At 44.0% G+C, this 22,726-nt stretch overlaps 1 protein-coding gene across 2 annotated transcripts in view; it reads left to right on the forward strand.

The window, feature by feature from the left end:
• FNDC3B (fibronectin type III domain containing 3B) overlaps positions 1-22,726 on the forward strand; it is a 342,975-nt gene that overhangs the window by 272,591 nt on the left and 47,658 nt on the right. For both annotated transcript variants that reach the window (XM_082688730.1, XM_082688731.1), the window contains exons 12-19: positions 8,696-8,820; positions 10,038-10,212; positions 12,074-12,160; positions 13,569-13,707; positions 16,090-16,161; positions 18,135-18,253; positions 20,681-20,786; positions 21,707-21,879. In XM_082688730.1, coding sequence (XP_082544856.1) covers positions 8,696-8,820; positions 10,038-10,212; positions 12,074-12,160; positions 13,569-13,707; positions 16,090-16,161; positions 18,135-18,253; positions 20,681-20,786; positions 21,707-21,879 — 996 coding nt within the window. The remainder of the gene's footprint in view (positions 1-8,695; positions 8,821-10,037; positions 10,213-12,073; positions 12,161-13,568; positions 13,708-16,089; positions 16,162-18,134; positions 18,254-20,680; positions 20,787-21,706; positions 21,880-22,726) is intronic.

Below are 22,726 nucleotides of genomic sequence, written 5' to 3' on the forward strand. Positions count from 1 at the left end.
GGGGGGATATATAGGAACATGATGTTGGTTGGTTTTAAATCCGAAGACCTGATGACTATCCTTGACTATTTCAGGGAGCTGAGCTTCTCCCACTAGTAGGAAAAACTGGCGTGCCAAAGGATAAAATGCATGCAGTGTTTATTCAGTAACATGGAACACAAACTATCCCACCCCCTTGCCTTACCTTTGAAAGTTCCTCTATGCCAGAACGCTCCAAATGAAAGAGCCATCACTGGGGGGAGAGTGAAGTTTGGCACAAGGAACCTTTGAATCCACCCAGATGGGGTGCGTCCCCACATCCCAGTTAGGAACCCCTTCTTATGTATGGTTGTGCTGAACACATACATGCTCTCTTATTTCTCAAGCCAACATTTATCTTTGATGTTGCCTAGGGTCGGCCCGTGCTGGAACAACTTCTAAATATAGACGTCCTCGCAGACTAAATCTTTGAGACTGGCGATAGTTCAGTTGGCAAGTGCAACTTTATTTTTTATTTGATTTATCATTGCCATTTTTGACAGGCTAAACTCTGCTATTACAGAGAGAGGGCCGTGGCCCAGAGTCGCACGGCCGCTGTCTCGAGCCAGCAGCCCCAGGGCCACGAGCACAGGGCCACTGATAACCAAATTCATGTGGCTTAGTTACCAGGCAGTTACCAAACTAAGAGTAGCTCTGGAAGGCAAGTGGGCGGGGCTGTGAAAAGACCCAGACAGAGAAGGAGGTTAGTAGCAAGAGGCCATAGATCAGGAAACATCAGGGAGAGTTCTCATGACCAGAGAGAGGTGGTTCACCGCAGATGCTAACGCCCTTGTGGGGGCCATTCTGATTTCCTTGTGCCAGGAATGAAGCTGTCGGAAAGAGGAACAGGAAGGATCATTTCCAATTTATTAATTAGAAGGCAGATGAAAATATCAGCCAACTTCGTCTCTTAGTGCCAGCATTGGGCATACCAGCTTCCAGGGTAGTGAGTGCCAGGCTGATTGGAAATGTTAGCCAAAGCAGCCACATTCCCCACAGTCTACAGTGTTATTCTGGGCGGAAAAATACTGTAGCCTGAATTAATTGGATTATGCGTGAGTTCCATGTACAGAATGGGCCATGGATGTGTGAACTTCCTTAGTAGGAAACCAACCCATTTAAAGGATTCATCTTCCCAAGTACTGAGGACAGACTGGTGAAGACACATAATAAAGAGGGAAAACAAACTTGAAAAAGGAGCACTGGGTGTGGTGCATAAACAATGAATTTTGGAACACTGAAAAGAAATAAAATAAAATGGAAAAAGAAGTTCCATTTTTAGGCTTTTAGTTATGTCATTTTACCAATGAACACAGTACTCTTTAAAAAAAAAAAAAAAGATTTTATTTATTTATTTGACAGAGAGAGATTGCAAGTAGGCAGAGAGGCAGGCAGAGAGAGCCGGGGGCGACAGGGGGGCGGTGGGAGGAAGCAGGCTCCCTGATGAGCAGAGAGCCCAATGCGGGTCTGGATCCCAGGACCCTGGGATCATGACCTGATCTAAAGGCAGAGGCTTTAACCCACTGAGCCACCCAGCTGCCCCGAATACAGTACTTTCAAACATGTTTTTAACTTGGGGCACTTGGGGGGCTCAGTCAAGCACCTGCCTTTGGCTCAGGTCATGTCCGCAGGGTCCTGGGGTTGAGCCCTGCATGGGGCTCCCTGCTCAGTGGGGAGCCTGCTTCTCTCTCTTCCCCCTGCTCGTGCTCCCTCTTCCCCTTTCATTCTTTCTCTCAAGTAAATAAAATCTTTTTTAAAAAACATGTTTTTAACTTTAAAAATTAAGTGAATTTTATGAAATGAATCAAACACGTTTTATATACTTAGCAGATTTTAAATAAGCAGACCCACCTATAAATTGATTTCTCCACTGGAGCTTTATTCCTTTATGTGTTCATAAACAGACACCACGGAGAGTCGGAAACTCCGGTACATGTGGAGGGGCCTTTGCAAGATTATTTAATTTACTCACTTGTGGCCTTAGGTTATATCACACCTGAACCATCCCCAGAAAACTGTTGCATGTCTGTGTTTAAAAATCTTCCCACAGGGTGCCTGGGTGGCTCAGTGGGTTAAGCAACTGCCTTTGGCTCAGGTCATGATCCCAGAGTCCCAGGATGGAGTCCCACATCAGGCTCCCAGATCCACAGGGAGTCTGCTTCTCCTTCTGACCTTCTTCCCTCTCACACTCTCTCTCTCAAATGGATAAATACAATCTTAAAAACAAAGCAAACAAACAAACAAAAGCCAAAAAACTTCCCACAGTTCTCTGCAGTTTTGGGGATAGCATTACTAAATATCTTCAGTCTAAACTGTACCTCCGTAAAATGAAGTAACTGCATTGCCCTGCCTAACAGTTTTGGTTGGTTTTATCATCTAGGAATCTGGCTACATTTTTAGCTTCTACAAAAATTCTTAAAATCTTTTCGGAGGCTTTACTTTGTTGGCTTTGAGGAAAAATGGCATGTATGAAGCTCGAGTAGAAGATAGAACCCTTTATTCAGTCAAAAGTTAAACATTTGGGTTCTAGCATGCTCGCTTCTACTCCCTTACGTCCTACCTATTTATAGCATGAGAGGAATTTAGAAAAGTTTACTGAAAAATGCCATACTATTAAACCTGTATGGACATCAAGATAGATGAGTATGATATTGTACAACAGATTTCCTCAAAGCTTAATGGCTTAAAATAGTCCCTTGGGCTCGTGGATTCTCGGTTAGGAGTTGAGACCAGAGTACTGGGAGAATGTCTGGTATGTGTTCCAGAATTTTCTGGAGCCTCTGGTGGGCAGAGGGTCTCTTTTGCTGGGGGCTGGAATCTTCTGGCAGAGCCTTCACTCACAAGTCTAGCAGTCACTGCTGGCATCGGTGGAACCTTAGCCCCTTCACAACATGGCAGCCCTAGGAGAGCCAGAGTGGGGAAAGTCAGTGTTCTGGGGAAAAGGCAGAAGCTTCGTCATCTCTTCATACCTAGCCTTGCAAGTCACACAGCTTCATTTCCACTCCATTCTGTCCATTACAAGCACATCACAAGCCCATTCCAGTTCAAGGGAAAGGACTTCAGACTTGCTTAGTCATGAGAAACCGTTAAAAATCTTTTTTCTTTATCTTTGTATGGCACATGCAATGTTACTGTGCCTTGAGATTGTTACATCCAAGGTCATGGACTTTGAAAGGCAATATGACTCTTGTTCATACTGTTGCTTCTCTTCCAAGTGTTCTGGGAAGAGGGAGAAGGAAGACATGTGCAGCCAGAGATGCAGCAATGGGTGGGGTGGGGCTCATCCTTGCACCCAGCCCAGTTGTGCTAGCCAGGATGGCATAGTTTGGGGGTGCCCAAACACTGCTCTTCTCAGTTAGCAGATGGAAGAGGTCACTGCCTATTCCCTTGATGATAAGGAGAGGGAACCCAGGAGACAACAGTATTTCTGCCACAGGGGTCATACTTGTAAAGCAGATCAGTGTCCTCTTCCCTTGGGTAACTCACAGGCAGTCAGCAAAATGTTTACTTTCAGAGAGGTGGGGAAAAGACAGTGAGGGAATATGTTATAATTTGATTTAATAGCTATAAAATTTCAAAGTTTTTGAACTATAGATTAGAAAGAAATGGAAAATATTGGAGTAACAGGGCAGAAAATAAAATAGGAAAGTAGAGACTATGTTCCTTAAAATATTTAAAGCTTTTTACATTTATAATTTATCTCCAGGTTTTTTTTTTTTAAGATTTTATTTATTTATTTGACAGAGAGAGATCACAAGTAGACAGAGAGACAGGCAAAGAGGGAGAGAAGAGGAAGCAGGCTCCCTGCTGAGCAGAGAGCCCGATGCGGGGCTCAATCCTAGGACCCTGAGATCATGACCTGAGCTGAAGGCAGAGGCTTAACCCACTGAGCCACCCAGGCGCCCCCTCCAGGTTTTATTTTAAAGACTGAAATGTTTGATAAGGCATTTCCTTCCCCCCACACCTCCCCATGGTTGGGGGTAGAGGGCCATCCTTGTCACGGAGGTTATTAACACATTTTGAGAAAACCTTTCCAAGGGTGAGTCAGTCTCTGCTGGTGAGCCACGTGAGAGTCCACGTTTTACCTGCTGCACTGTGTTTCCTTCTCTTACTCCTGCCCTTCCACGGTCTGGTAGAACGTTCTGCTGGAGGTTATTGAGTACTGACATTTTTCACAAGTTAGCAGGAACCTTGTAGGACTTAGAACATCTGGACTCTGATTATTCTTAGAACTTGTAAACAACTGTGTGACTTTCCTGAAGAGTAAGCGTTAGAAGGATTTTAAATCTTCTGAGGCTGCGACTCTCCCCAGAGATGGTACCTGTCTTGGGTATGTGAGTCTAAACTGAAACGAGGCATTTGCTCAGCCAGAGGGAGGTGGAAATAGGGATGGTCGGCAGACATCGGCCACAGGAATGCTGAGTGATGAGAGTTGCCGTGGCACAGGGGAGTGGGTTGCCTGAGACCTGTTCGGCTCGAGGGAATGGAGAGGAAACCAACCCCCTGGGGTCTGGAATGGTCTAGAATGTAGATCATACACAATGTGCTCTCATTTGGTGGTAATAAAGAGGAGGTAAGGCAGAACTGAGCAGCGGGGTCCTGGGCAAGGGCCGACGTATATGCGTCGGCTCGCTGGCTGTCCTGGAGAGCAGTGGTGACCAGGAGTGGGAGATAAGCAGCCTGCGCCTTGGCCAGGAAACCTCTCCATGGAACTCAAGGCCATGGTGCCGAACTGGTGCTCTCACTGGGGCTGCGTCTGGGATGGTGATAGATTAACGAGAGCTGTAGAGTGAGTTGAGTGAGAAGAAGAGCGCTCAGCTGAAGAGGGAGGGAACCCAGGGCTGTAATGCCACACCCTGTGAGAAATGGAGTGCCTTGAAGTTCATCAGCACACCATGAGTTCGCATGCCCAAGATTTCGTCTCATTTAGGAAAGAGTAATCTTGTCCTTGAACTCAGCTGTGCTGTAGAAACCAGCATTTGGGCATGCCCAGGATTCTGAAATGGAAACCAGTCAGGGAACCCCAAAATCTGCCCCTTTCAGATTTGTGGACACTGGCGGTAGAAGGTTTGGCGAGAACACGACTGGTGGTTGTATCGCTTTGTGTCAGATGCAGCCCAGGGCCTGGATCTGTTCCAGAATGATGGAGGGTATGGACTTGAAGCTTTCTTTCTGCTCTTTTTCCTAAGTGGGGTGAAGTTTGGTTTCCTTCCTCAGGAGAACAGGAGCCTCATTGCGCATCTTAGGGAGGTTCTGCTCCTGCCTGCTCACACACTGCCCACCTGATCTGCCCATGTACAGAGACACAGGTGTTTCTAGGCATCCACTCTCCAGCTCTTCCCTTAGAGACCCGCCAGCAGCTTGGCTTTTTGAGCAGTCCTTTTCCTCTCCTCTGTGTGACGCACCACACGTGGCCTCATGATAGTCACTGACCAGGACACGGCCATGGCCACTGGTGTCCCTGCTGCCTGTGTTTGGCCAGATTATTGGCAGCAGACCTAAAACACATCCAGAGGTACTCATTTCTCTTAGGACCATGTTTTTGTGGGAAACTTCACACAAGGCTAACCTTAAATGATGAAAAAATAAGTTTCCAAGTAAAGCTAGTATCTCTCTAATCCTGTGTAGTTTAGATTAGGTTTTATTAGGAAGGGGGTACCTGCCAGAGAGCATAATCTCTGAGTCATTTGGAGCCATGCTACCTATAACATGAAAGTTACAATTTACCATCTGTAAAACTTCACTGACAGTAATGCTTAGACATATTTAATTTCTGATAAACAGTGATAAGCACTCACATGACAACCCCCATCAGATCAGCTGAATCCTTCAGTCTTCTAAAGCATTATCTTTTTTTTTTTTTTTCCTTAGCCCTACTGATTTCTGTCAACAAGAAGAACTGGCTAATAATCTTATTTGCAAATGCTCTTTACAGCCCGGCACCCTTCTTGGTATACAGACCAACCCTCCACATTAGCCTTTGAACATGTCCTTGCCCCAGAGCCTAAGCCCAGAGCTCTGTGAGCACCTGGCATGGTCTGCCCAGCAGATCAGGGTGATGCTGTCCCTGTGCTGTTCCCCATTCTCATTTGCTAACCCCTCAGCTGTAGTTCACTTTTGCACTGCAAGGACTTTTGTGAATATCCTTTTCTTTCTTCCCTGACATCCCTTTTATATGAAACGCCATGTCATTCATGAGTATTTCCTTACTTCCCTACTTCCTTCACTCTATGAACTATGTGTACTCTTAACCCTTCAGACTCCAGATGCTGTTTCTAAAACTCGGTTCTAAGGTTCTGGCAGCTCTGGATCTTTCTGCATGTTAAGGACCGTACACAGAGTATTACATCTTGAAAGGTATGAATTTTCCAAGATGGAAAGTTCAGCATGCTTTATCTAAACAAATTGGAGTTTATTTAGTAGTTGTTCCTGATACTGAGGTGGGGGGGGTGAGGCAGGAGGAAATTTGGCAACATAGGAGAAATGTCTTCAAGGTCACAGAATGCCTCTTTCCCAGTTCTTCAGCAAATCACAGTGCTGTGGCCCTTTAAAAGAGAAGTCTAGTCCCCATCATCGATCTTCCCCCATTTTTTCTCATTTCAGCCTCAGACAGTCCAGTTTTTACCCTATTAAAGCAAATCAACCTAGTAAGGAACAGACTGGCTTTTATTTACTGGCTATAGTTCTAAGCACCAGAAATGGGCAAAGGAGACCAAACAAAGAAATAGGAAAAACGAGGCATTGAAGGGGAGCCAGCGTCGGGGTTGGAAGGGATGAGGCTTCCGTGGCGGCAGGATGTGCCTTTCTTGCACTGTTTACTCTAAGCTCCGAAATAGAAGAGGAAAGAAGGTAGATCACGCTACAGCTTGAAATGGATACAAAACATACCAGGGTGTGCACAGAGTATAATCAGACCCTGGATATAATTATGCAAATATATGTATAAACGGTGTTGCTATGAATAAATCGTCTGCTGCAACCTTACCACTCAAGGTTAAAGTAAGCTGATACGCCAGCCACTCAGTGACTTTGCCCAAGTAGCAGCTGAAAAATGTTATGCTTTGCAGTTTGCATCTGAGTGGACTTTGAAACCTTGATAATAAGAACTTTGAATCTCAAAGATTAATAGGACTTCCACTCCCTTCCTGGAAAGGGCACCACCTTGCTTGGTGAGGGGAGGGGAAGGCGGGGAATTAGTCTGAGGATGAATGTACCAGTGGTTTTAATCTGTTCACCCTAGTGGCACTTCAAGCTAGTTGTGTGTTTATTTTATTTTTAATTAAACTTCACCTGGAATGTGTTTCAGCGGTAAGCGTTCTGGAGGCCTGCTTAAAGGAAGGAAATGCTTAAATTTGCTTAGGAGAAAAATGTGCTTTCATCTTTCTTTATAAAATAAATTGAGAACTTCAAACATATTTCTGAAAGCCCTGGGCCCAACCGTCTGATTAGAATGCTAAGGTTCATTCAGTGTTGGCATGTGGCTTTCTTTGCGTGAACATCGATAAAAATGCTGTGGATGATGGGCATGAAATACTTGTTCTGCCGTCCTACTGATAGGAGGAGTCCGTGCCTGAGCGTGGCACAGGGCAGGTGACTTTTTTTTCTCACTCATGGGTCTGTGAAGACAACCTACCAGAGTGGTTTCTTTTTACTTCAAAGAATTTGAAGCATCGTGGACTGCTAAAAAGGCATTAAAAATGTATTTCCAGCATGATAAGAATGGTACAGAGTGGCAATCATACACATAGGTGAATTCAGCCAAGGTTGCTCATCAGACATCAAGGTGCTTATCAGACATGCAACTCCATAAGCTGTGACTGAGCTCCCTGACTGTCCACGGCACTGTTAGGAGGCTAGGAGGGAAGCGGATATGGGTGAGATGAGTCAAAGGCATGTGACCCATACTTAGGGATCAGTGAACAAATAGCTCACCACTGCAGGAATGCACATGTTCAGGGACTAGCGAGAGGGGGGCAGAGTGGGAAAGGAGAGAGAGAAGCCTGGGGAGGGCTTTCTTCTCTGACACGCTAAGCTCATTAGACTGATCCTCAGGTGCTCGGCAATTACTGCCTTTCCAGAACTAGCGATCCCTGAAATAAGGCTGCAGACTTACCCTTGGTTGGTCAGACTGGGCAGTTTGACCAAGGCAAGTGAGGAGGATCTTAGAAATGGTGCATTGCTTTATACCTGACAGGACTTTTGTTGTTGTTGTTGTTAACCAAAACCAGTTCAAAAATACCACAAACATGAGGCATGACTTGTCTCAGTTACAGGTTTTTCTTTCTTTCTTTCTTTCTTTTTTTTTCTGATTTATTTTTTTTATTTAGAGAGAAAGAGAGAATGAGAGAAAGAGTGGGAGGAGGGCAGAGGGAGAAGCAGACTCCCTGTTGTTGGCTGGGGAGCCCGAGTGGATCTCCAGACCCTGGGATCACGACCTGAGCTGAAGGCAGATGCTTAACCGACTGAGCCACCCATGCGTCCCCAGATGTTTCTGTAGTGCCTTTTATTGTTCAGGATGACATTGCATTGTCAAACACTCCCTTAGAAGCCTTCCTTCTCTTGGTTTTGTTCATTCAGACCCAGGAAATGAAACAACTAATTCAGAAGGCCTTCCTCAGTTTCTTATTACTGATTTTTTTTTTAAACTTGTGTGCATTGTTTCATTGTTGCCTTTTAGGGAAAGAGAAACAGTGGTTTCAGACAGTGCTTCTTTGGGAGTCAGAAGCACTGCAAGTTGACAAAGCTTTGTCCAGCGATGGGGTACACGTTCAGGCTGGCTGCTCGGAATGACATCGGCACCAGGTATGATGTGTCTTTGCCCACCTGCCGCTGAACACTCACGTGGTCATTCTGTGTCTTCCTCTCATGTGGCTGGAACGTGTGAAGACATCCACTGCCCCACGCTGATCCAATTTGAGATTTTCCTCGAAGGAACCCTAATCAGAGGGTGAAAGGCGTGTCCCAAGGTGATGAATGCCCCGGGTGGCCTCCATGCCAGCTCTCAGGCTGTGAGGCCGAGGCCCCATGACGTGTCCCTGGGAGCCCAGATGAAGGTAGCAGTTCAGATTCTGAGAGAAATCCCTCTTGAGGCTTTATTTTTTTTCAGAACACATGCCTTTTCCTTTCATCACTAGTCATGTGGTTGCCTTTTTTAGTTATATTTGAGGTTACCTAATAGAAAGGGGTGCCAGGCCGGCCATTGTTGTCAAGCCCTGGGCAGACCCTCACAGCCTAGAGAAAACTCCGCCTGGCCCAGGCACCACAGCTTGCCTCCAAGCTGTAGAAGAAAGGCCATAATAGGTGTCCGAGGGAGCGTCTGGGGATTAAAGATGCTTTGAAAGGACCATATTTCAATTGTACTTCCTGGGTAACTCTTAATTAAGGGAAAAATCCCTTTTCTTTCATCACTGTTTATTGAAAAATCTTAAAGGTTCAGTGCATCATTGGTCCTCAAGCTTTTCTCCAGCCTCGAGAACATCACAAGGTTTCACAGCCCCCTCTCCCCACCCGTGATAGCCGGTTCAAGTCTGCCATTTGAAAAAGTCATAATGATAAAGGCTTCAAGGGTTTATCAGTGAATTGGAAGCACCCACAAACCTCTGAAAACTAGCACCATATATATTTGTAAAGCAGTGTATTTCGTCAGCAGACACTGATTTGTGCTCATACTAATATGAGGGTTCCTTGGTAGCTATGGGTCACAGCTTAGCACCTTTGCACAGTGTTGTCCTTTCTGCTGGGTGCTTTCGGGGGTTGGAAGATAAATCCTTAACAATGTTGTCCTGCAGCATGCTCTGCTTTTTTAGTAGCAGACTGGCAATCAGGCAAATGGAAAGGAGGGGTAGTAGGGAATATCACATAAAGGGTACTTGCAGTCCTTTGTTGGCCGGATCTGTCATGCCCCAGACTTTCCAGCCCAAGCCAGTTAGGCAGTAGGTGGGCCTATCTTTCTCTTTTAAAATTCCAAGACTCCTTCCATGTTCCTAAATGTATGTCTTTCTGGATTTGTCTCTCCATAGTGGTTATAGCCAAGAGGTGGTATGTTACACATTAGGAAACATTCCTCAGATGCCCTCTGCGCCAAGACTTGTCCGAGCTGGGGTCACATGGGTCACATTGCAGTGGAATAAACCAGAAGGCTGTTCACCCGAGGAAGCGGTCACCTACACCTTGGAAATCCAGGAGGATGAAAACGTAAGCCCTGCAGATTTTATACCCTTGCGTATGTTCTGTATAAGTCAGTATTGTCGTAACAGACAGAACGCCATAAAAGTGTACTAGCTACATAAGTTCAGAACCGAACTCTTTAATTTCTACCACTACCACCGCTGGGCGCAACCTGTCCTTCCCACAGTCTTGCCTATGTCAGGGCATGGCATTCCTGTCCTTGTGTTTGGGGAAGCCAGAAAATCTGGAGTTATCCTTGACCCCATCTATATAATCAGTCAGCAGATCCTTTTAAATCTGTGTCCATATATTAACCCGCAATCTGGCCATTTCTCAGTACCCAAGACTGCTACCCCTTCCTAAGCCACCATTATCCCATCCCTGGATTATTGCGGTGGTCTCTTTACGTATTTTCCCTCCGCTCACCTTTATTATACTGTAGTCTGTTCTCCACAAGAAGCCGAGGTGATCTGTTAAGTAAACAGATCCGGTCGGTGCCCTGCTCAGAACCCTTCCTACTTCTGGGCCTTCCCCATCCTTCCAGAATAAAAGCTGGAGCCCTTACAATGCCTGCAAGGTCCCATGCTCTTCTGTTTTTCTTTCAGGTCCTTGCTTCTGCCTCTGTAGTCTCACAGGACACACAAGCATGCCTTGACCTCAGGGCCTTTGCAGTTTCTGTGCCCGACAGCTTGAAGGCCCTTCCACTTCCTTTGACTCGTTTCCCTCATTTCCCTCATGTCTCCTCACATGTGACCTGTGCAGAGCCACCTTCCCGAAAACAGCATTATGCAGTAGAACTTTCCACAGTGATGGAAATGGTCTGTAGTTTGTGCTATCCAGTAAAGGTAGCACCTAGTCACATGTGACGATTGAGCACTTGAAATATGGCTGTGGGCCCACGGAACTGAATTCTGAATTGTACTTCATTTAAATTTAAAGAGCCCCACACGACTACCTTATTTAACTGGCACAGCCCTAGAGGAGCACCTCACTCGACCCACCGCTCTGTCCTTCCTCCCGGCTTGATTTTCTTTGTCGTTGCCCTTAACATCCCGCAGCCTGCTTCATATTTATGTATAGGTTTTATTTTTTTTAATCACGGTCTCCACCTGGCATGTAAGTTTCTGGCAGGCAAGGCTTTATCTGTTCTTGGGCAGTGCTGAGCCTGTAGAAGGCGGAAGGAAGCCTGATGCCTCGGAGGTGCTCCGTAATCATTGACGGCTGGCCGGCTGGAGCCGTGCATGATTGAGAATACCAGTGAATGACTTCTGCACATTGGGCTTTTAGAGGGTTACCTAGCCTCTTAAAGGATTATGCCTTTCCCGTCCAGACTGTCCTTTCTCCCTTGGCCAGAAGAGGACACTGTGTGGTCAGAAAGCTCAGCCGCAGTTCGTTATGTAGCACATTGCAGCTACACGATGAAGAGCCTGGAAGACGTTCTTCTCAGACTAATGTTAAATACATGTTTTTACGGTCCATGCTACTTTGTCACCTGGCCCTTCTTGGTGGTTTAATCCTTTGTTTAAAATGCTTATTGAGGAACTGGGAGAAGTTGGCTCCAGGAGGAAAACATGTGGTGGCATCTTTTCCAGGGCGGATTTGCATCCTCTCAGGAGGAGAGCACTGTTCTCATGCACGTTCGAGCCTCACAATAAAGTTCGACCGACCCGGGAGAAACTATAATGAGATAAAGTCAGATTTTTACTTGATAGAGCTACAGCACTCTCTACAGCACCAAGGACTCTGACGCTCTCTTTCTGCCGTCGCTGCTCGACATCTGGCTGCTGGTGGTGATGGAAAGAGGCAATAGAAAAATCCTAAACACAGGTATTTAGTAATGCCCAGTTTTCAGTGATACTGATGTTTCTTTCTGGCTTTGCCTTTGCAGGATAACCTTTTCCACCCGAAATACACTGGAGAGGACTTAACCTGTACTGTGAAAAATCTCAAAAGAAGCACACAGTATAAATTCAGGGTGAGTCAGTCATTTTGGTACCTGAACTGATTAAAAAAACAGCTGTTTCATGTTGCACCCATTTACCATTTCAAACGGACTCTGTAGGTGAAAAGATTTTTAAGTTTCACCATGCTTCACATTATTAAAGTAACACTTACAGAAGGCACACTGTACTTTAAATTTGAAAGCCGGGTTTTGAGAGGGGAACCTGTTGTCGCATGCTGGAACAGACTGCATCACAGGGTGGCCGGGTGCCAGCGGCTGAGGGCACCCGAGCTGAACGCTCAGCGCACCTCTCACCCACACGTCCCCCCTTGCCCTCACGTGTTTCTCCTTTTAATTCGATTTCCCGTTCACCGTCCCTCTGCCTCTGCTCTTCTGCCCATTTCTTTTTTCTCCAGCTGTTTTTATGTTTCTTTTCCGTGCCCACTCTGTCCTTACTTAGGCATTGCCTTGGTCATCAGCCAGCACTATTAATGTCACCAGAGGACTCCGCACTGTAAGGAAAAGTGGAGCTCCCAGCCGCAGCCGTTAGAGCGAGCAGAGTGGTGGGCGGCGTTCTCGGTCACGGGGCTGTTTACCAATCTAGGGCCAAGTGCTGCAGGGTCTGCTAGGGCTGTGTCCTTTTTGGAGGGAGAAGTTCATCTTCTGAGTCTTCCCTTCCTTTTCCAGTTCTGGGGACCAAATGGTGTTTGACACGTAGTAGTCATTCAGTAAGTAGCTGTCAGATTATCCAGTGAAGTGTGGGACGGTTCGAGGAAAATGACAGTTTCTGATTTTTACCAAAATGCTCGTTATTTGGGGCCGGCTCTGAGAACATAGGGCTACTGCTAGCATTTCTCCACAAGGTGGCATTGCCCTCCTCTTAAGTAAATAAAGGCAGTTTTACCTGTTTTCCACGCCTCCTACTTTCCTTCCACAAAACAGTAAGAGTCAGGAAGTAACATGCTGGTTTTGTTTTATGTCTTCTTGAAAGGGTAAAAATTTTAGTCTTTCGCTAAACCCACCTTTACTGTTTTAATTGTTCATAGCTAACTCTACAGGAAATAAGTACCTCGTAAAGGAAACACTTATAAATCAATTGTTTGAGATTGTGAGAGAGGAAATGTATGTGTGTGTGTGCCTGTCTGTGTGAATTTACAGATGCCTTGATCTTGCCATGTTAAAAAGTGCCCATTTCAGGGTTCCTGAGCGGCTCAGTCAGTGAAGTGTCTGCCTTTGGCTTAGGTCATGATTCCAGGGTCCTGGGATGGAGCCCCACATCAGGCTCCCTGCTCAGCGGGGGTCGGCTGGTCCCTCTCCCTCTCTCTGTACATTCTCTCACACATGCTCTCTCAAATAAATAAATATTTTTTGTTAAAAATGCCCATTTCTTTAAAACCTGATATCTAAAGCACATTAATATTTCTTTTTGGTTGTATTATAGCTGACTGCTTCTAATGTGGAAGGGAAAAGTTGTCCAAGCGAAGTTCTGGTGTGTACGACAAGTCCTGACAGGCCTGGGCCTCCCACAAGACCCCTCATTAAAGGACCAGTTACATCTCATGGCTTTAGTGTCAAGTGGGGTATGTTTTGCTACTGTTCCTATTGCTTATTTTTGACAGATTTTTAGAAACTGATTAACTTCAGTAGTGACAAAGCAAAATACGAAATAAAAGGTGTTATTTGTGGGAGTTTTACAGATTTGGAATGTATGTATGAAAAACATCCAGAGAATTCCACCAACTGGTAAAATGGACAATTTTAAGAGCATTTTACTTCCTTTATGGTTTTTCCTCTATTTTTCCTCCTATACTTTTAATATATTACTGATCTGAATGTAGTCATCTCTGAAAATATATTCATTCTTCAACAGCTTGCCATTACCAAATGGTAGTGATAGTTAATATAAAAAATTGATTTATAAAATTAATATTGAAAGTAAAGTTCAGACCTTCAGGTATGTCATCATAAGAAACTTTGATGTACAGAATGTTCAAGTGAAGAAGAACTAGGAAAACTTTAGTTTTTGTAGTTGTTTGTATGTAACCAGAAGTTCTGAACTTCAAGAATTTTTCACTTGAGGTTATTTTGTGGTGCTTGGAGGGTATCAAGCAAAAGGATGTTGTGGTTCACCTCTGCAGCATGGATTATTTCAATGACATGAAGGCTGTTAGAGGAGTGCCTGGGTGGCACAGCTGGTTAAGCATCGCAGTCTCAATTTCTGCTCAGGTTGTGGTCTCAGGGATGTGAGATTGAGCCCAACATTGGGATCCGGGCTCAGAGTGGAGTTGGCTGAGTTTCTTTCTCCCTCTCCCTCTGCCCCTCCCCAACACGCACTTGTGCATGCGCTGGCTTGCTCTCTCTCAATAAATAAAACTTAAAAAAAGAATTGAATGCCATTAGAAGAAACACTTGCAATTATATGTAAAACTACTATGACATATGTAATTATCACTAATGTGTCATAATAGCTACCCGAAAGGCAAAAAATAAAAGGAGAAATTTAAAATAAGAGTTTACCTGGCAGCCAAGTAATGTAAAGGGAATTTGAAATATTAAACTCTTGGGGCACCCAACTGGCTCAGTGGAAAGAGCATATAACTCTTGATTTCGGAGTTGTGAGTTTGAGCCCCAGGTTAGGTGCAGAGATTACTTAAAAATTTTTTTAATAAAATATTATTCAACTGTTATTGGAGGATCAACCATCAAGACATAAAACTGTATCAGGTCACCTAAAAATTTTGAGGCAGAATTATTAGGATACCTGTTTCCTTGAAAGATAGATATGATAAAGAAACTGTAAAAATTTAGGTGTGTTTTTTGCCAGATTCTAAAGCTTTTTTCTCAGAGAAGTCTAGAAAGTTCCATAAATACTAAATATTTACTTTCATTAGCCATATGCTAAAATATTTAACATGATTGGGGCACCTGGGTGGCTCAGTAGGTTAAAGCCTCTGCCTTCAGCTCAGGTCATGATTCCAGGGTCCTGGGATCAAGCCTCACATTGGACTCTTCTGCTCAGCAGGAAGCCTGCTTCCTCCTCCCTCTCTCTGCCTAACTCTCCACCTACTCGTAATCTCTCTCTTTCAAATAAATAAACAAAATCTTAAAAAAAAAATTAACTTCACTACTATTGTTTTAAGTATCTTCTTCATGAAATTTGTATGCAGTAATGGAAATGCCAAGTGAAATAAGGGAAGAAAAGTTCCTAAATCAATACCCAAATACAGAAGTACAGACTGAGAGTAGAGTAAATTCTGCATAGTCTTGCAAAATTATAATGCAAGGTATTTTTCTGCTCAGAAAAGAAAACTCTTGCAGGCCCAGAGTTAGTGGAGTAAATACCCGACATCCATAGGGCTCTGGTAATACGCCAGCACCCCTTCCTCAAACCACCTCTTTGGTGCACGTTCTCATGGATCCACAACTTTGGCTGCATATCAGGTTCACTTGGGACCTGCAGTATGCTTAATAGCAAACTGTGATGGAACAGATCATTACATTCTCATGTTCTGTTTGTCTTGTCAGTGAATTTGTGCACTTCTCTTTCCTCTCTTCCCCATCTCAAAAGAATCTGGTTACTGGTAACTTAAAGTACAGAATGAAATAATGATAAAGGAAATATATATTTCACTTCACATAGAAATTATTAAATATTAAAAAATTCTCAAGTAGAGTTGACCTAACTCTTAGAAAAATCAATTCATATTTTGAATTTTGCTCATGTTTCACTAAATTGACTCTGATATTTCTAGCTCTAGAACTTTGAATAATCTGAGCACATGCTGGGTTTTTTGATGTTTTCGCTGCTTTTGTTTTTCAAGAACAATACAGTAATGGTTTTACCTTTTGCTTAAATCCAGAATTAAGGCAGTATGATGTTACATGACTGTCTGTGTTCTAATGTTATTTGCTGATAAAAGTCAATGCCTTCGTAACTAATAAGGCCGTTGCTTACTTTCCAGATCCTCCAAAGGACAACGGTGGTTCAGAAATACTCAAGTACTTGCTGGAGATTACTGATGGAAATTCTGAAGGTGAAGTGTTGGGAAATCGTTTTACTCAAATCCAGTAGCAGCCCCTATTATCCGATATGATAGACATCTTTGTAGTCGCAGTAGGCATAGTGAGCAGCCATTCATTCTACTGATATTTATGAAAAATAAAGCTGAATCACTTACTTAGAGTTTTCTCTTTTACACACAGCATCAGGGATGAGAGTGTGCTTAAAAGGTACATTTTTATCATGTTTTTAAATTTCCCATGCCATTTCTTTAAACCAGTGGTCCTAATTAATAGAATAATTACATTTTTGTCCCCTCTCTTAGCACACTTTCTCTGGAAATTCTTATAAGCAGAAGAGTGTCAGAAGCAGTCACCAGGAAGGATGGGGTGGAGACAGCAGACAAGTTCAATAATCTACAAATCCCCACGTACAGTGAGAGCAAACAAAAGATAGTATTCCCGTGAGCTCGTGATAGTGTCACACTTTTATATCAAGTTTAGCAAATGTCTTTCTGTCTGTGGGACATCTGAGTCAGATTATTCATCACCTGTCATACTGTGTGAATTAAAGCAGTACCATGTTAAAGATCGAATTCCTTCAATAATGCCTTTTAAAAAATTCTTCGATTTTTTTTTAATAAAATTCATTAGGCTTTAATAGAAAAAAGCATAGTTATCAGAACTCTAAAAATGACATATCTCACCACTCTAATAATCCCTTTAACCACTCATTTAAAAAAAAAAGTGATTTATGGCATACGGCAAAAAGAAAGAGCAGTAGCACTGACTTTTACAAACAGGCGGCACAGGTGTGTGCCTGTCTTCTGTTCTGTACCTCAGTAGCCACCTGGAGTACTTTGGTTTTCATGTCAGTCTGCTTCTCTTTTAAGCTAAAAACATGAGAATGCTTTGAGATGGGCACAGCTGTTTTAATAGACATAAAATCATATTCTGGGCTAAAAATTTGTATGAGATTTTTACATTAGAAAACCTCCCTAGGAGAGAAGTCAGGTATATCCAGTGACTCCTTGTGAAAAATCTAAGTATATTTTGAGTTTTCGTGCCTCTCTTGACCATTGTTATCCAATCAAAAGTAGACACCATTCTGTCCTTAAAGTTTTGCTAGCACATAAAGTGGGCTCTTTTCTGTTGTCCCTGTTCTCATTTGCTCCTACACAGGTTTTTAACCAGTAGTGTCAGAATAATGCTTTATAATGCCCCCCGTCCTTGGCCCTGGTTCCTGTGCCTTCATGGTTAATCCATCCTACCAAGGAGCTTGGGGAGGGTTTGGGAGGCAAAGCAGCCCCCGACCCTTTCTCCCTGGTGGTATTAGCTTCCGCAGGCACCAGATCTCTCCTGGGACCCTGCTTGCTTGCTTTAACCCCCAGAAGTGGTCATAGGACTCAGTCACACCGAGTGCTTCATCTTCATTTGTCAGCCTCCCAGCCATTTCTGTCTTTTAAATGAGTTCCATGAAGACAGCAGGTTTTGCCCCAAAGGACTCCGTCTCTTACGGGAGGATTTCACTTACTGTGACCTCCCTGCAGATGACAGCAGGAGAGACTCTGTGGCATATCCCAGGCTGCCCAGCAGCCTTCCCCATACCCGCTGAGCCTCCTTCCCTGATGACAGGCTCACTGCACCCTGGGCCTTGCCCTCTGTTACTGCTTGTTGCCCACCCCCTCCCCATGCCCACTACAGATTCTATGTGGTTTCTAGCATCCAAACCTCATAGTCAGCGAATGTAATAATGCTGGATTGAGTAGTCTAGCCTGCAGTACTAAGTATTAAAAATGACTCTGTGTGAATTTTAAATGTTTAACTTTGTGAAGGAAATGGTAAGAGGACCCTTGGCTATTTAAAAAAAAAAAAAAAAAAGAGTAAAGAAAGAATAGGAGGTGCTGGTTTCTCATGGCAACCACTTGGAAATTTTCCTCAGCCATAATGGTCGATCCAGTGACATTTTCCGGAAGGCATAAACTCACACCTGAGTCTTGTCTTACAGCGAGTCAGTGGGAGGTGGCGTACAGCGGATCAGCAACAGAATACACTTTCACCCACTTGAAACCAGGCACTTTGTACAAACTTCGAGCATGTTGCATCAGCACCGGTGGACACAGTCAGGTGGGTTTTGTTTTGGTGTAAAAGTAAACTTCTTGGGGCAAGTTCAGGCAACCAGTCCGTAACGTCCAAATAAAATTATTTAAAATGTGTTTGAAAACTTGAGTTTTTTAAATTGTGCTTTAGAGGACAAAAAAGCTAGGCCCTGATGATAGTCAGCTGAATCGTGGTGTTGTCAGGTACATTGGTCACTTAGTTATTTCTTAGAAGACTCTGGCATGATCACGTGTGACAGCTAAAAATTGAATGTTGCCTGACATTCATATTAGCTCAGTCAGAGGATCCTCGTTATTGCAGTGATACCAAGAGCGTAGAATTTAGAGTCAAAAAGATAACGACCTCTTGTACAGCTCTGCTGTTACCACATCTGGCAATTTTGTGAGGAGGAGATACACTTTCCTCAAGGTGCTTTACTGCCATCTGCTGGAAAATTATTACAAAAACTGTAAATTTGTGATGGCAGAGCTGAATGACACCTTTGCAGTTGTGCAGTGCACAACTTACACAGCTGTAGGCAGCAACATATTCTTTATTGTCTGCTCTTAATTTGACCTTAGACCAGCCAGTTAACATGTCAGGAGCCTTGGTGTCAGCCACAACGTGTTCTCGTACACTCAAAATAACTTCATAAATACACAGGTCATGCCCTAGAAATCAGATGGCTGTTGTCTAAATGGCTTTAACTTACATTCAGAAAGTGCATGAAAGGCAAGATCATCAAAAGCCATTTTCCTTGTAAGAATCTTTAACACTATAGTTTGAAAGTGGTCCTGAGAGAGAGACCGAGAGATGGTGGCTTAGGATCCTCTGCTGGGTTTATTTTTCACAATTCTTGTGGAAAATGCTTGCCGTTAAGGCACCTAGCTTTGCAGTCAGTGGTCAGCATACCTCCAGGTTGTCTTGAGTTTATTTTCTCCCTGCCTCCCCGCCCCCTGTAAGGATAGCGTATTGGGATGTCTCGACTACCCATATCGAGAGACTGTGTGGAAAGGGGGTCCAGTGAGACCGTTCTCCAGTGCCAGAGCTCTCTGGAATGCTTCTCGGGGTTACCCACACCAAAGCCAGACTGTCAGCCGGTGTGTGAGAGACAGTGCTGCCTGAAAATATGGAGTCTGTCTCCTCTGTAACACTTCTCAGGAAGAAGTTCTGTTGAGGAGTTCTGTGTGTTCCTCCCCCACCTTGTTTTCTCCAGACTCGGGATCAGACTGTCAACTTTCACATCACCAGCCTTACGCAAACAGATCCTACAAGAAGAAGGCCTACTTACTTTGGCATTAACAGAACCTGCTGGCTAATGTCAGACTTAGTTGATTAATAGTGAATTTATTTGCTTTCCTGCTCTATGTGGATGGTTTGCCATTTATGGCACATTTAAAAATTTCATCCAGCTGTTGTTTTGTGTTTTCTGTCCTCATGAAGGCTCTCTCTAATTTAGGTAATTTAAGGGAAAGTAATTGTGTGCTTAGAATAGACAACCCCTATCTGTGAATCTGACTTCAGAAATAATCATTTTTACCAGTGCCGTATGCAGTCACACTTCGCATACACATGAGAGGGGGGTGTGGTTGCATGAAAATTATGTGTACACAAGTAGAACACGGCATCAGAAATCTGAGCTCAGGCTTTAGCAAAATCAAAGAGTAGGATACAGCCAAAGTCGAACCATAGCACAGGAAAAAAATGGGATGAAGTGTAGGAGAACACAGCCAGCCCACCCATGTTGATACTCGCCACTCCGTGGCTCCTGCAACCTTTGTTTCACAGCCAGCCACTCATGCTGGACACTCACATCCAAGAATTTGGTTTCCTCCACCTCCTATCCTCCCCCTTTCCCTTCTCTTCGTTATGGTGATCCACTGTCTTGTCTGAGTTTTGGTTTCTTTTAACTTTTCTATTTGCTTTACCCATCCCCCTTACAAAACTCCAAATCCAGTTTTGCAAATCTGTAGCTCTTCTTAAATGGAGGGGCGGGAAAAGGATGGGAATTCTTGTCCTCAACATACTTTAATAATGTTTTGAATTATTTCCTAACTTTTTCAAGTCTTATGTATTAATTTATTTTCTCAATTGGAATAAAGATTTTATTTATTTATTTGACAGAGAGAGATCACAAGTAGGCAGAGAGGCAGGCAGAGAGAGAGAGAGGGAAGCAGGCTCCCCGCTGAGCAGAGAGCCCAATGCGGGACTCGATCCCAGGACCCTGAGATCATGATCTGAGCTGAAGGCAATGGCTTAACCCACTGAACCACCCAGGCGCCCTGGAATAAAGATATTTTTGAGAAAAAAAAAAAAAAATTATGTGTTACACATTCAGTATGTAACCCCCTGTTGGCAGCATGTTTGGTTGGAGGGTAGAATTTGCCTCGTATGTAGCAGTCTTGTGAATTCACAAGAGCTAATAGATGGTTCTCTCCGCTTTTTCTCCTGCAGTGTTCGGAAAGTCTCCCTGCTCGCACACTAAGCATTGCACCAGGTCAGTGTCGACCACCGAGGGTCTTGGGTCGACCAAAGCACAAAGAAGTCCACTTAGAGTGGGGTGAGTGAACACAACTTGACATTGACATTAACAACTGGGACAATTGGAGATTGAAGCTAAGATTTAATGCTTTGTTACTAAGTCATCAGTCTTCTGAAAACCATCATGGTTTTGGCTCAGAATGTCCATTTTCTGTTGAACATGTATTGGCCTGGGTTTGTGTTCTTCTCTGCACTGTCACTTCTCCTCCTGTGCCCAACAGTGCCCCCCATGCTGGGTGGGCATCTCTGACCTTCAGGGGGCACTTTCCTAGATCTTGCAGAGCAGCCAGTCTTGTTCAGGAATTTTTCAACTTCATTTTGCAACTTCATTCACAAGCACGAATTGATTGTGATCAATTTAGAGATAAAAGCGAGAGGTGCTTCATATGGTGACGTCTCGTCCTTTTGTCCAGTGGGTCCTGGTGCTCTGCAGTATTGATTCAAGTTGTATGAGCATTTCCTGTGGTAGCAGCAGTTGACAGCATGTAAAATTGCAGATACAAACCTGCAAACTCTGACTGTTTTTCCCCACCACCTATGTCTACTACATAAAAAAATACTGCGCCAACTCGGGGTCATTGACCTTGATTTAATGAGACCTTTGGTTTTAAATTAAATAGAAGATTTTCTTCTTCTGTAGCTTCCTTTCCTTAGATTATAAAGACATTTGCCTGATGGTTCTGTTGTTTTCAAACTATTTTTTTAATGTAAGTAAATGTACTCAAACGTACTTGCTTTGGAAAGTACAGATAGTATCATTCAGAAACTCCGTATCTCTTTTCTTTTGGGGTGGGCGGTGGGGAGTGCTCTTCTGTGAGCGGGATACTGAGGACCAGCTACCCCACATGATGTTTTGCAAACCTGGTGGGAAACCAGGTATGATGTGGTCAGCTGGAAGCACAAGAATATTCTAAGATGAAATTCATTCTCCATTCCCAGACGTTCCTGCCTCCGAAAGTGGCTGTGAGGTCTCAGAGTACAGCGTGGAGATGACAGAGCCTGAGGATGTAGCTTCGGAGGTGTACCATGGGCCAGAGCTCGAGTGCACTGTCGGCAACCTGCTCCCCGGCACTGTGTATCGTTTCCGGGTCAGGGCTCTGAATGACGGAGGGGTGAGTACACACCTGTATGCCACAATCCAGATCTAAGGTTCTAACTTCCATATCCACCCTCCTGAAATTCCTCAGTCGCATGTAGCCAACCTTGATGACCATTGAGGTCTGAAGTACATTGATTGTTGTGATTGCCTGTTGACCCTGTACTGAAAATTTTGTTTTGTCCTTGTATGATTCTATTTTTTTCTTTAAGATTTTATTTATTTATTTGAGAGAAAGAAAGACCATGCAAGGAAGGGGGAGGTGGGGGCAGAGGGAGAGGCAGACTCTTGCTGAGCAGGAAGCTCAATGCAGGGCTTCATCCCAGGACCCCGGGACCATGACCTGAGTCCAAGGCAGATGCTTAACCACCCAAGCCACCCAGGTGCCCCTCATATCATTCTATTAAGGAAGAGTTCAAGGTTAATAAGAACATCACCCTTTAGATGTTTTTGGCTTTTTTTTTTTTAATAATTTCCTACTTGCTTATTGACTGTATTAATCAGTTCTGAGAAATTAGAATTACATAATCACTCCTTTACCATATTGTCTAAATGACCCAGCAGTATCTTAGGTTAGTTCTCAGAACTGGAGTGGGATAGAAGGTAGGGAGGCCAGCTTCTCATTTTTGCTTTGTTTCAAGGGTAGACTGGAAAACTCTTCTCGGCTCTGCCTTCTGCTCCTCTGGGAGGTGTCAAGGTAGCCTTTCAGAGACTGAGTCAGTCTCTGTATTACACCTATATTTTAATTGCAGAATGATGTGGGTTGAGGGGAGATTGACGATAAGAACAAGGTAACCAGATAGTGTCAGGCTTTGTGGCTCAGACTGCTGCTACAGAATCCCCCCAGGTGTACTCACAAGTCA

This window comes from Mustela nivalis (genome assembly GCF_964662115.1).
Source record: "Mustela nivalis genome assembly, chromosome: 1".
Classification (NCBI taxonomy): domain Eukaryota; kingdom Metazoa; phylum Chordata; class Mammalia; order Carnivora; family Mustelidae; genus Mustela; species Mustela nivalis.